This window comes from Hakea prostrata, chromosome 1, assembly GCF_041222555.1.
Source record: "Hakea prostrata isolate BN-2017 chromosome 1, UWA_Hpros_2, whole genome shotgun sequence".
NCBI classification, from domain to species: Eukaryota; Viridiplantae; Streptophyta; class Magnoliopsida; order Proteales; family Proteaceae; genus Hakea; species Hakea prostrata.
In genome coordinates, this window is record NC_142600.1 from 43,898,148 (window position 1) to 43,911,258 (window position 13,111).

Below are 13,111 nucleotides of genomic sequence, written 5' to 3' on the forward strand. Positions count from 1 at the left end.
TCCGCTTTTCTTTTGATCTTGAGAACCCACTTGTTCCCAATTGCCTTTCGGCCCGGCGGCAAGTCAACCAAGTCCCAGACATGATTAACTTTCATCGACTCCCAACTCTTCCTCTATTGCTTTCAATCATTCCTTTGAGCTTGACCCCGCAAGAGCTTCCTGCACGCTCTTCGGTTCATGCTCATCGACTGAAGTCATCTCATAGTCGATCTCTTCAGGAGTTACCATGTAGGCTTCATCCTCTATGTCGAAACGTCGACGAGGAACTTGCCCGCGCCCACTACGACGCAAGTGCATGTCAGATTGCTCACCCTCTGAGGTAGCTATCACATCTGCACTCCCACTCCCACTAGGATCTTCTGGATGAACCCTAGGTTCATTATCCAAAATTTGAATCCCTGGAGTGACAAGACCACTATCTTGTATCTCAAAGAATTCCGATGATTCTTTGTTAACTCCTGAAAGAGATGGAAAATCATTCTCCAAGAATGTTACATCCCTAAACTCAAGTTCCGTTCTCCTCTCACTCTCATCTAGTCCAATGAAGACATGGCCCTTTGAGGGTTAAGAATATCTCACAAAGATACACTTTCTTCCTCTGAATCCAAGCTTTCCATATTGGTGAGAAGTAGAGTGAACATATGCTACACATCCCCATGCGTGCAAGTAACTCAAATCTGGCTTCCTTTTGGTCCACAACTCATATGGTGTGGAAGGAACCGATTTGGTTGGAACTCTGTTAAGGATATAGGCCACAGTCAGCAAAGCATCTCCCCAATAAGAGATGGGTAGATTTGCCTGCGCCATCATGAATCTAACTATGTCTAGCAAGGTTCTATTCCTCCTCTCAGCAACCCCATTTTGTTGTGGAGTCCCTGGAATAGTAAGTTGTCTAGATTTCCCCTTTTCATCACACAACCCTTTGAACATATCGGAGAGATACTCTCTACCTCTATCCGTTCTAAGAGTTTTAATCATTTTATCTAACTGATTCTCAACTAAGCTCATGAATTTCTTAAAACATTCTAGAGCTTTTGACTTATGAGAAATTAGATAAATGTGACCATACCATGTATAGTCATCTATGAATGTGATGAAATAAGCCTGTTCTTTTCTAGTATGCACATTCATGGGTCCACATACATCTGAATGGATAAGTTCTAAAGGAAGAGAGGCTCTCAAAGCCTTTTTAAATGGTTTTCTAAAACCATGTCTTAAAAGATAAATAACAAAAACAAGATTTCGCCGAATGTCTGGAGCATACAACACATCATGGAGTAACACCGTCTAGCCACCTCGCAAAACTAATTTGCATGTGCCTATGCCATGAACCTCCACGGTTGAGCTGTTCCCCATCGTTATTCTTCTGCTTCCTCTTGGAATACGACGGTATTCCACGAAGCTCGAGCGTTCCCTTGTTATGTGTTCTGTCGCACCTGAATCAACAATCCACAAAGGATTTAGTTCAGCAAGCATAGTAGAACTTGTTATATAACAAGATGAGGTATAACACACAGTACATACCTGTTGCTCAGTGCAATCACGAGCAAAATGACCAGGCTTTCGGCACTTGAAACAAACCAAAGCTGATTTCTTCTTGCTAGCACTAGTCCCCCTTGAACGCTTGGGGCCACTCTTGTTTTTGTTCCCACCCTAGTTACTTTGCTTGGACCGCTGAGGTTGAGCTTTCTCTCTCTTGCGCTTGAAGCCTACACCCTTACTAGTGCTAGCTTTAGCAGCAAATACATCAGTTTGAGGGGCATCGGCTAACATCCGATCCTCATCAAGCTCAAGGTGCTTGGCAGCTTGATCAAAAGTCTTGACCTCATTAGCATGAGTCAAGAAGATCTTCATATGCTCCAAAGTCTTTGGCAATGACCTGATGACTGCGGAGACTTGCTCCTCATCAGTCTTCTGGCGCCCACATGCGCTCAACTCACTAATCATGTTAGACATGATGGTTATCTGCTGCCTCATGGTATGACCCTGACGCATCTTATAAACGTCAAAGGTGAGACCGAGCTGGCGGCCTCTTGTGGTGGAAGTCCCTCCCGTCTGGAACTTCACAGCCTCCCATAAAGACTTTGCAGTCCTATGCTTCTCATAACGAAGCATCAGGTCATCCCTCATGGAGCTCAGGATTGTAATCCTGGCTACCCGGTCTTTCCTCTTCCAAGCATTGTATGTATCAAGGTCCCTGCGCGATGCTGTGCAGTGGTACCTTCCTCAGGTGCGTTCATGGTCTGGTTTATGGTCTCCAACATATCCTGCTCTTCCAGGAGATATTGCACATTTCGGTGCCAGAGGTCATAATTCCTCTCATTCAGCTTATCTCCTTTAGTGAGGTCAGCAACTATGCTCTTTGTAGCAGCCATTTATTCTAGAGATATTACATACAAAAATGAGTTCAATAAATCTAGCATAAAACACAACTCATGCAACAACAAATCACACTAGCATAGTCAACCTATGGGATAAACACTTAAACCAAAAGAGATGCTAACAAACTTTCAATCAAATTCTCATGCAAACCCACATAGACTTATACACTAGTTTCATTCTGTGCAAGAAACATGATTGATAGACCCATAAATAAAAAACAGTTTTATTAAAATAAAACATGCAATCATGTTAATGCTATGAGGTGGTTCACACAGAACACTTCTACCTCAATAGCTCCCACTAGGCCCCATTAGGCCCTCAATGCTCAAACATCACATAGATTGTGAGCCATTAATGTTCAGTAAATAGAAACACATTCAAAATTGGACAAAAAAACAACGTTTTTACTGATTTTTTCATGAACGAATTTTTTTTTCAAAAAACGGTAAAAACACGTTTTTTTTCACACCAAAGCTTGCTAGCTGTAGCTTCGTACCTTGCTTTAGCTCTAGCTTCCGCACTTCACTCGGTTCCACCAAATAATGAAGGGGGCCTTTTCAGATCCTCCGAAATACGGAGACCCAGAATCCAAAGTCTTACGAAAAAATAGGGATCATGGTGTAATTTCTCAATCTAAGTCGCTCCTCTCCTTTACAGTCGAGTTGCTTTCGCTCCTCACTTTTCAACTTTGAGAAAAGGATATGTGTGTTACTGGCTATCGAGTCGGAAAAGAAGAAAGAAGTACTTCTTTGACTTCTGGCTTCAGGACGGAACTCCGATCGGAGATCAAAAGAAGCTGAAAAGAGATAGGGGTGATTCTCTTGAAAAAAAAAAAATCATCCAAAAACACAAAAAAATCCAACAATAAATTTTAAACAAAATTAATTATCATGGATAATCAATTCATGCAAAAAATTACAAGGGAAATTCTCAAGGATCCTCCCATTCGGAGCCGAACCCAAAACATAAGGGTTTCCAAAAACCCTATCAATTCTCGCATGGGTTTCGTATTAAACCCTGGATTATCAATTCATGCAAAAAATCATAAGGGAAATTTACAAGGATCCTCCCATTCGGATCCGAACCCAAAGCATAAGGGTTTCCAAAAACCCTGTCAATTCTCCCATGGGTTTCTTATTAAACCCTGGATTATCAATTCATGCAAAAAATCATTAGGGAAATTTACAAGGATCCTCCCATTGGATCCATACAATGAAATTAAACAATGGGGAGGAACAAAGAACTGTGGGAACCAATGGCTCTGATACCAATGTTGGTAATACTCCATATATATCAATTCTATTTAATTGACGGGGGAAAAATTCCTTACCTGGATTCGCTTTCCCTTTTATGAAGTATTCGCAGCGGAAGTAAATCTAGATCCATGTTCTTGTTCCACCTCCAAAGCTCTACAGGGGTGATTCCACAATCACTAGGAAAGGGAATAATTTCCAAAACCCAAATGCCGTGTGGGAAGAAGATGGAAGAGTGATCTAAAGCAAAGGAAGGAAACCTCCAATGGGTTTCTCCTTCCTGCGTTTCTTGGAGAGAGGGAGAGAGAGATGGGAGCCGCCGTTTGTGGAAAAACTTACGTAATGCAATCACCCTCAATTACGCGGTGGTTACCAAAATATATAACCCTATTTTGTAACCGCCCTAATAGTGAGTTTCCAAATTTGCCCTTGGGCATTTAATTTATTAATTATATTAATAAATTCCAACACAAACCCTTAGTGAAAACATCTGCCACTTGGTCTCTAGACCTCAAAAAAGGCATGTAGATAAGCCCTTGTTCTAGCTTTCTTTTGACAAAAAACCTGTCAATTTTAATGTGCTTAGTTCGATCATGTTGCACCGGATTATTAGCAATACTAATAGCAGAGTTGTTGTCACAGTATAACATTATAGGGTTTGGAACTTAGACTCTAATATCTTGCAGCAAGCCTTTCAACCATAGTAGCTTACAAATTCCACGAATCATAGCTCTATATTTAGCTTCGGTACTGGATAAAGCTACCACATTATGTTTCTTACTTCTCCAAGAAACTAGATTACCTCCAACAAAGGTACAATATCCTGAAATTGACTTTCTGTTTTTTCTGGAGATTCGGCTCAATTAACATTAGTGTATGCTTTTACTTTTAAATTATCAGTGGGTGACAAAAGTATTCCTTTTCCAAGAGTTCCTTTCAAATATTGTAATATTTTGGTAACAACCTTCATATGAGATGAATATGGATCATGCATGAATTGGCTCACTATCCCCACGGCATAAGCTATGTCTGGCCTAGTGTGGGACAAGTAAATGAGCTTCCCAACTAGCCTTTAGGGGTATCAACTGCTTTACACCCCAACATTCCCACTTTTGATAATGAGTCTAGGACGTACTTTCTTTGGGATAGGAATGTATCCTTCTTTGATTAAGCTACCTGAATCCCTAATAAGTATTGTAACTTCCCTAGATCTTTAATCTCAAACTCTTTGCCAAGGAAGTTCTCAACTTTTGAGTTTCTTCACCATTATTCCTTGTGATGACAATATCGTCCATATAAATAATGAGAAGTGTGATGTTAGTAACTGACTTCTTGACAAATAGTGTATGACCAACATTGCTTTGCTTGTACCCAATAGAAGTCATTGCCTTCAGGCGGTGTCCAAACCAGCATCTAGGAGATTGTTTTAACCCATAAATTGACATCTTCAACCGACAAACTTTCCCTGTAGTTTTATCATCGGAGAAACCATGCGGGATCTCCATATAGACTTCTTCCTCTAACTCCCCATGTAAGAAGGCATTCTTTACGTCTAGTTCGTGCAGATTCCAGTCTTTGTTCATAGCTACAGACAATAGGACTTTGACAGTATTCAGTTTCGCAACAGGGGCAAAAGTCTCCTGATAATCAATCCCATGAGTCTACGTAAACCCCTTTGCAAAGTCTTGCCTTAATCTGTTGACTGATCCATCCATGTTTTGTTTAATCACAAACACCCATTTGTAGCCCACTGATTTTTTTCTTGGAGGAAGTGTAATCAGCTCCCAAGTATCATTTTTCTTCATTGCCTGCATTTCCTTTACCATAGCTGCTTTCCATCTTTTATTAGCATAGGCTTCCTGCCAATTTTTAGGAACATATATAGATGATAAAGATGATATAAGAGCACGGTAAGAGTCAGACAAAGAGTCATAAGAGACATATTTAGCTATGGGATGCTGAGTACAAGATTTGACTCCTTTTCTCACAGTAATGGGAAGATCAGAAGAAGATACCTCAAGGGGAACTGTAGAATCTGATTCTGGAGCAGGAGACTGAAGTGGTAACGTGTCACCTTTCTCCACCTGCTTTAGCCGATTGTAATTCTTCCTCTGATAAGTTTGCGCCTCTTTATTTTGGTCAATCTGGTTTTGAAAGACCTCAACAATGTGCCCTCACAGAGTGGTCTCTCCCTGACTAGGTTATTCACACGGTTCAAAAAACGAAGGGGGAGGATTAGAGTCCTCAGGTATACTGGCTGAAGTCTCCCCTTGGTCAGGAAACTCTTCTTGAACTCTTAAGTTGTGTTGGTGTGTGATAAGAAGATCTAGAGTTGGAAAGAACACCTCTCCTTTAGGACTCTCCCCTTGGAGAGGTGTATAGTAAGGGCAAGACTCATTAAAAATTACATCCATGGATACAATGGTTTTTCTGGAAGGAGGATGATAACATTTGTACCATTTTTGTGGAGCAGAATACCCCAAAAATATGCAGCGTAGGCAGCGAGGAGCCAGCTTACTCTGGTGGGTTGTGATTCTGGCATAACACACACATCAAAAAATCTTTGGGGGAATAATAAAAAAAGAGGCTCCTTGGAGAATCTTATTAGGACATTTAAAACCAAGTATCCTACTGGGCATCCTATTTATAAGGTAAGAAGCAATGAGTATAGCATCAGTCTAGTATTGGTTAGGTACATTCATAGCAATCATAATTGAACGAGCTATCTCTAAAAGATGCTAATTCTTCCTTTCAGCAACCCCATTTTGGGCAGCTGTATCAACACAACTGGTTTGGTGTATTATGCCGGAGTCAGAGAGATATCTCTGAAATTCACCATCAATATAGTCTGTGCCATTGTCACTGCGAAGGATCTTCACAGTGGCATTGAATTGAGTTTTAATCAACAACAACAACAACAACAACAACAATAAGCCTTGTCCCAACTAAATGGGGTCGGCTACATGGATTCTTGCCCTCCAATCAGTTCTATTCGAGGCCATGCTAGATACAAGGCCTAAGCTATACATATCCTTTCTCACCACTTCTCCTAAGGTTATCTTAGGTCTACCCCTAGCTCTTCTAGTTCCTTCAATTGAATTGAGTTTTAATCATATTATGAAAATCACGAAAACATCGAAAAACTTCATTTTTTTGTTTTAAAAGATAAATGCATGTAGAATGAGAGTGCCAATCAATAAAACTAACAAAGTACCTATGGCTAGTGATACACACACGTCGGCAGGGGCACCACACATCAGTATGAATTAGCACAAAAGGAATAGATTTTCTATTATGAAGAGAAGATAAATAAGTAGAACGAGTCTACTTCACAAAAATGCAGGCTTCACAAAAAAAATCATCCTTGTTACAAGAAGAAACCAAATCAGGAAATATTTTTTTAGGAGTTCCTAGAGGGGGGCGATCTAGCCTACGGTGCCACTGATGAAGGTCTGATATTACCGAATGGACCTGATTAGAAGATGTAGTCAGAGCAGAAGTAGATCCTCCAATTGGCTTGAGCAAATAAAGTCCATTGTCTAGTTTACCACGTCCAATCTCCTTCCCCGTGACCAGATCCTTGAAGACACAGTAAGATGGGAAAAAAGTCACTTTAATTCAAGTCATGTGTAAGACTATTGATAGAGAGCAAGTTAGTAGAAAAAGAGCGAAAATGTAAAACTTTAGACAAAGAAAGTGATGGAGAGTGCTGAATGGTCCCTTTTCCAACAATAGAAGAATAGGAGCCATCAACAATTTGAACTTTATCCTTTCCAGAAGTTGGAGAATATTGTAAGAAAAAGGAGGATATACTTGTCATATGATCTGTGGCTCCTGTATCAATGATCCAAGGAGTAGAAACTGAAGAAATTGAAGAAACTTGGAGGCTTGTAAAAGTTTTACCTGAAGTAGCAAGGTAGGAGTTGGTATGGGTAGTAGAGGAGGCAGTGGTAGAGGCTGTATTTACAGTAGAAGACTGCAGAATATGTCGTAGAGTAGCTAACTCCTCCTGTGAAAAACCAATGTCTACAGAGGGTGTTGTGGAAACTGTCTCAGAAATATGAGCTTTCGATTTTCCTCTTCTTTGTGTTATTTTTTTCTCAAAATCCGCAGACTTCTCATGGAGCTTCCAACAATTGGCCTTGGTATGATATGGTTTATGACAGTGGTCACACTTAACAATCTCCTTAGCTGAATCATATTTAGTGCTATCAGATTGTAAGGCTAATTTCTCCACAATAGGAGCTTGAAGCATGGTTAATCGATGGCTTTCCTCACATTGAACAAGGGCATAAGACTATTCTAGTGTAGGAAAGGGAGAATGACTTAATACTTGCACTCTGATCTGATCATACTCCATATTCAAACCTGCTAAGAAGTCATATATCTGAATCTTATCAATGTGCTTCCTATAAGTAGTCACATCATCTGGATTAGTGGGGTGATAATCCCCATAATGATCCAACTCTTGCCAAAGATATCGCAACTCAATATAATCTTGGGCCACAATCAGTTCCTTTTGGGTAGTCTCATAAAGCTTATTTTGTAGCTTATAAATCTGTGCATCATTCCCCAACTGTCCATATGTTTCAGTAGTAGGCCTTCCAAATATGGGCTGCAGTATCAAATAATAGGTATCCACGAGCAATATTTGGATTCATGGAATTCAAGAGGAATGACATATTAAGATAGTCATTCAAGATCCATTTATTCTGTGGAAACCCTGTGGTAGTAGGTTTGATAATGGTGCCTGTAATGTATCCAACAAGTCATTTTCCTGCAATAATTAGGTCAGCAGATCGAGACCAAATCAAATAATTTGTTCTATCAAATCTTACCGAAAGAGGATGAAGAGTGGGATAATGTTCGGAGCCGGTGGGAGCAGTATTACCATCGGTAGTTGCCATGTTGAAAAGATTGTTTGTGGTTCTTCAGTCTTCACCCTTAAAAAATAACTGAAACATCACAGAATGCAATAGCCAACCACGATTCTAGAAGTGCATATAAACACCATGTTTCTCTCTTTTTCTTTTCTTTCTTTCTCCTTTTTTTTTTTGTTGGGAAATTACAAACAAGTCCCTTGAAAAGATGAAATTACAAATAGATTCCTAAAACTATTAGAAATTACAAATAGATCCCTAAAACTATTTGAAGTTACAAATAGGTCCCTGAAACTATTTGAATTTATAAATAGGCCCCTAGAATTATGCAAAGTTACAATTAGGTCCCTGAAAATTTGTAAATTTGCAAATAGATCCCTGAAAATATGTAGATTTACAGAAATATCCCTAAAAGAATGTAAATTTGCAAATTAAAGCCCTCAATCATCGTATTTATGTTTTCTGTTGGGCTAATCGATCCTAAAACCAGCAGGCGTATGAGCCTGAAGTCTGGTCTTCAGGAGCGTCTCTTTCAGACGAAGAACAAGAGAAAAGAAATCGAAGAAATAACTCACTAATGGAAGTTGTAGAAGCAACGGTAGTTGCAGGAGCTGAGCTGAAGCTGTTGCAATTGCAGAAGCAGCGGCAGTTGCAGGAGCTGAAACTGAAGCTGTTGCAGTTGCAGAAGCAGCGGAAGTTGCTGATTTCTTCTTCTCTTCTTCTTTCCTCCGTTTTCTGTTCTTATTCGTCGAATCAAGACGGAACTGAATTGAATTTCGGAACTGAATCGAATGTCTTCTTCTCTTCTTCTTTCCTCTTTTTTCTGTTCTTATTCTTCAGTTGGCAACCAATATGGTACTGAAAAACTGCCAGCAGTAGAACTGAAGAATGGTGATGGGTTTTGAAAAAAATTCAGAAGAAGAAGAAGAAGGTAGGTCTCTTCCCTAATCGAACGATAGGTTACAGAAAATTTCAGAAAATTGAGAATTTATGTGATGGTTGCAGAAAATTCCTGCGACCGTTGCAGAAAATTCTTCTACGATGGGTTTCGTAGAGAAAAAAGAAAGAAAAAAAAAATCCTAATCGAACTTAGGCTCTGATGCCATGTTGAAAAAACCAAATAGCGGTAGAATGGCTTATTGTGATCAGTGTGATCTCAAGCCCTCTATTTATAATAAAGTGGAAACAAAACTATTACATAAATACCCTTACTTGGGTAGCAAGAAATATAAATTTACATGAACACAAACTCTAATTTAACTCCTAGTAGAATCCAACAGATTATGGTCTAAGATTGGAATGGTTGTCATATTTACATGTTTGTTTTGATATTGCGTGAAATGTCATGATGCCATGGTGTAATTTAGGATATTTTTCCATGTTTAATTGCTTATCTATGAACCATTTTAATGATGGCGTATGGGTTGTTTCTTACAGATAAAAGAGAATGGTTCATGATTGTAATTGAAACTAGAAATGTTAAAAGATATAGACTGAGAATGAATAAAAGTATTGTGCTGTTGAGCACAACCTCTGTAAGTCTTTCTACCTACTGTACCCAAATGGGAAAGTATGAAGTAAGACTGGAAAGACTGATGGTAAAGCAACTTCCATGTATGTTTGGGTAAAAGGTTTTCTCAACCTTACCATGTTCTTTCATGCAGGAAGTGTGGTGATAGGTTAGCGTGGTGAAATTTTCTCGTTATTGTTTGGCTTCTGCTTGACTTGTTTGTATGGGAGTAGTAATCATTTCAACAGTAATTTGTTTTCTTAAAATGCTCTGAAACATAATCCCATCTATCTGTATTTTCTATGACAGAGAAATGGAGAAATTCAATTTTGGGAAGCTGAGTGTACCAAGATTGATGCAGCAAAAAGGAAAGTTCATTGTCGGCCTATTCAAGCTGACGGTTCAGACGGGAAAGAAGAATTTATTGTGGACTATGACTACCTGGTGATTGCCATCGGAGCTCGTTCCAACACCTTCAATACACCTGGTGTTGAGGAGAATTGCCATTTCTTGAAGGTAACTATAATTGGCTGCAACTGAAAGGAACCTGGGAAAATGATACCATGCTGACAAGAAGGATTGCTTTCCATTTCCTCACTTCCTGATCATATAGGCTCTTAAATTATACTCTCTCTCCTTCCTTAAGATGTGGGCCTTCTGTTGACAATCTGTCTCAGATGCCCTGATTACTGGTGAGTGGGAGATTCCACCACATTGGCAGCATGCAGAAGTGTCTCCCATAATTTTTATTCACCTCGTACTAATCTTTATATAACCTTAGTATTGGCAGTGTAATGCTTTGATTCTTGGAAGGAAGCTCCAAAAGACACTGGATTTGGTTGGATTCTACAGTTGTTAGTGAATCCTATCATCCCTTATGCTTCCTGCTTCTGTTTTGTGAAACTCCTTCGTATGAAATACAAAAGAAAATTTGATAATGGTGTGTGGTATTTTGGTATTGGTGAGAGAACTAATGTGGTTTATTTCTTGTCTGCAAAGCACTGGTATTTCAGTAATTTTCATGAGAAATGCGTTTCTTTATGCAGGAAGTGGAAGATGCTCAAAGAATCCGTAAAAGTGTAATTGACTGTTTTGAAAGGGCCAGCCTACCTAACCTCAGTGAAGAAGAAAGGAAGAAAATTCTTCATTTTGTAGTTGTTGGAGGTGGTCCAACGGGTGTGGAATTTGCTGCTGAGCTTCATGACTTTGTCAATGAAGATTTATTTAAGTTGTATCCCAAGGTCAAGGACCTTGTAAAAATAACACTTCTTGAGGCGGGAGGTCATATTTTGAACATGTAAGTTATAGAATGCATTTTATTTTCAAGTTATGATATTTACCAATTCTTATTCTGTCATTGTGAAAGATGTCTGAACAGTTTATTCTTTTAGTTGGAAGTTATTGAACGTGTAGACCAGAAAGATTGATAGACAGGAAGTATTGAGGAAGAAGAAGATGGAGGTGACAAGGAGGAGGGAAGAATGAAATGGTAGAATGTTGTGCATCGGAATGACTCTCCAATACACCTGTATTTCTTCTCTAGTGGAAAATGAAGAAATTTCATACATCTCCCTATGGAGGTAAACAGAAAAAACAACATTATATAATAAGGTAACTAGTTAATAGACTAGTTCTTAAACTACCTGTGCATTACATGAATTCACACTCAAGCTCTTTCCTAGCTTGCATAGGAGAGTAACAAACTGAATGGAAGAAAGTTCCTTGGTGAAGATGTATGATATTTGATAACCAGTCTTTATGGAATTCCATGTTTGATCCATATCATCTTTTCTTTGATGAAGTGACTACCATTTCATTATGAATTGCCTTGTCATGTTGTGCTGGGTTGAGTGCCATGTTAACGGCAGCTTTTTTGTCCCAAACAGTCTCATGGAAGCTTTAGTATCAACCCCATTTCTCAAACTAGCCTGTTAAACTGCAGAAGTTCACCTATCCCATGAGCCACATCCTAAATTCTGTGTCTGCACTAAATCTGGTTACTGCTAATTTCTCCTTGTTTATCCAGTGACCAAGTTACCCCCATAGTTGTCAAGGCGCTAGGTGTTCCAAGGTGTTTGAGCTCCTGCTCAGGCACTTCAGGGTTTAAGTGGTGCCAAAGTGTGGTTAGATGCTATAAATCACTTTCAAGTACTACGTTTTAGTATATCAGTTTTATTTACTTTTAGTAGTCTAATATGTAGTGAAATGTAAATTTTCATTAGAAAACAAACAATATCCAAGAACTAACAAAGATGCTAAGTTATAAATATATGCCAATATTCATGCATAAAACTTCAATGTAAGAAGACCATCACATCATCACAATTTACAACACAATGGCATATAAAACTAATTTATAAATATAAAGGGGAAAAGAGGTTGTTGAAATATGTGAGCATACTTTAGCATCCTTTAAGAGTGATCCCACAAAGATCTTCAATGAAAGAAAGCTTTTACATAGGTATTTCAGTATTGAAGCCCAACTTCATCGGGTCATGTACCCTGGGTAATGGCTGTACTCAAGGAAGCACTGTTGTCACAGTAAATCTCACAGATGCTTCAGTATCAAAGCCCAACTCTTTTAAAGGCTTTTTTAGCCATAAGGGTTCAATCAAGGTTTTCAAGGCGACCAAAGCGATTGGGGTTCCATATAGGTAATTAGGCGATAAAGCAGCGCCTTGGCGGCAATAAGGCGACCAAAGCGGTTGGGTCAAATTTTTTTCAATACAACTACTTTTAAACTACTTTTTAATACAACTACTTTCTATAATAAGTTAAAAAAACATTCAATAGTCACATTCATCCAAAAAAGAAAGCATTCGAGAATCATATTTATGAAAAATTATCCAAAAAAAAAAAATAATACAAATATAAGTTCATCTCATCAAGCATCATAACAATGACTATGTACAATAGGGCGAACACGATAAATTAATAGATCTAATTATTTTGATTTCCAAGTCATTGTCCATTAAATGATTTATTGATTCTCGATGTTGAGTATGACTTATGCTTCACATTCTGTTGCCGACGGGCAAGGGTTGCGAGGAGGCTGCCCTGGTAGGGGTTGTGGGCAGCATCCCTGG

At 38.9% G+C, this 13,111-nt stretch overlaps 1 protein-coding gene across 1 annotated transcript in view; it reads left to right on the forward strand.

The window, feature by feature from the left end:
• The window catches only part of LOC149029014 (external alternative NAD(P)H-ubiquinone oxidoreductase B2, mitochondrial-like), an 83,195-nt gene that overhangs the window by 14,752 nt on the left and 55,332 nt on the right, over positions 1-13,111 (forward strand). Inside the window, exons 3-4 of the mRNA XM_089140117.1 lie at positions 10,335-10,541; positions 11,072-11,322. Coding sequence (XP_088996243.1) covers positions 10,335-10,541; positions 11,072-11,322 — 458 coding nt within the window. The remainder of the gene's footprint in view (positions 1-10,334; positions 10,542-11,071; positions 11,323-13,111) is intronic.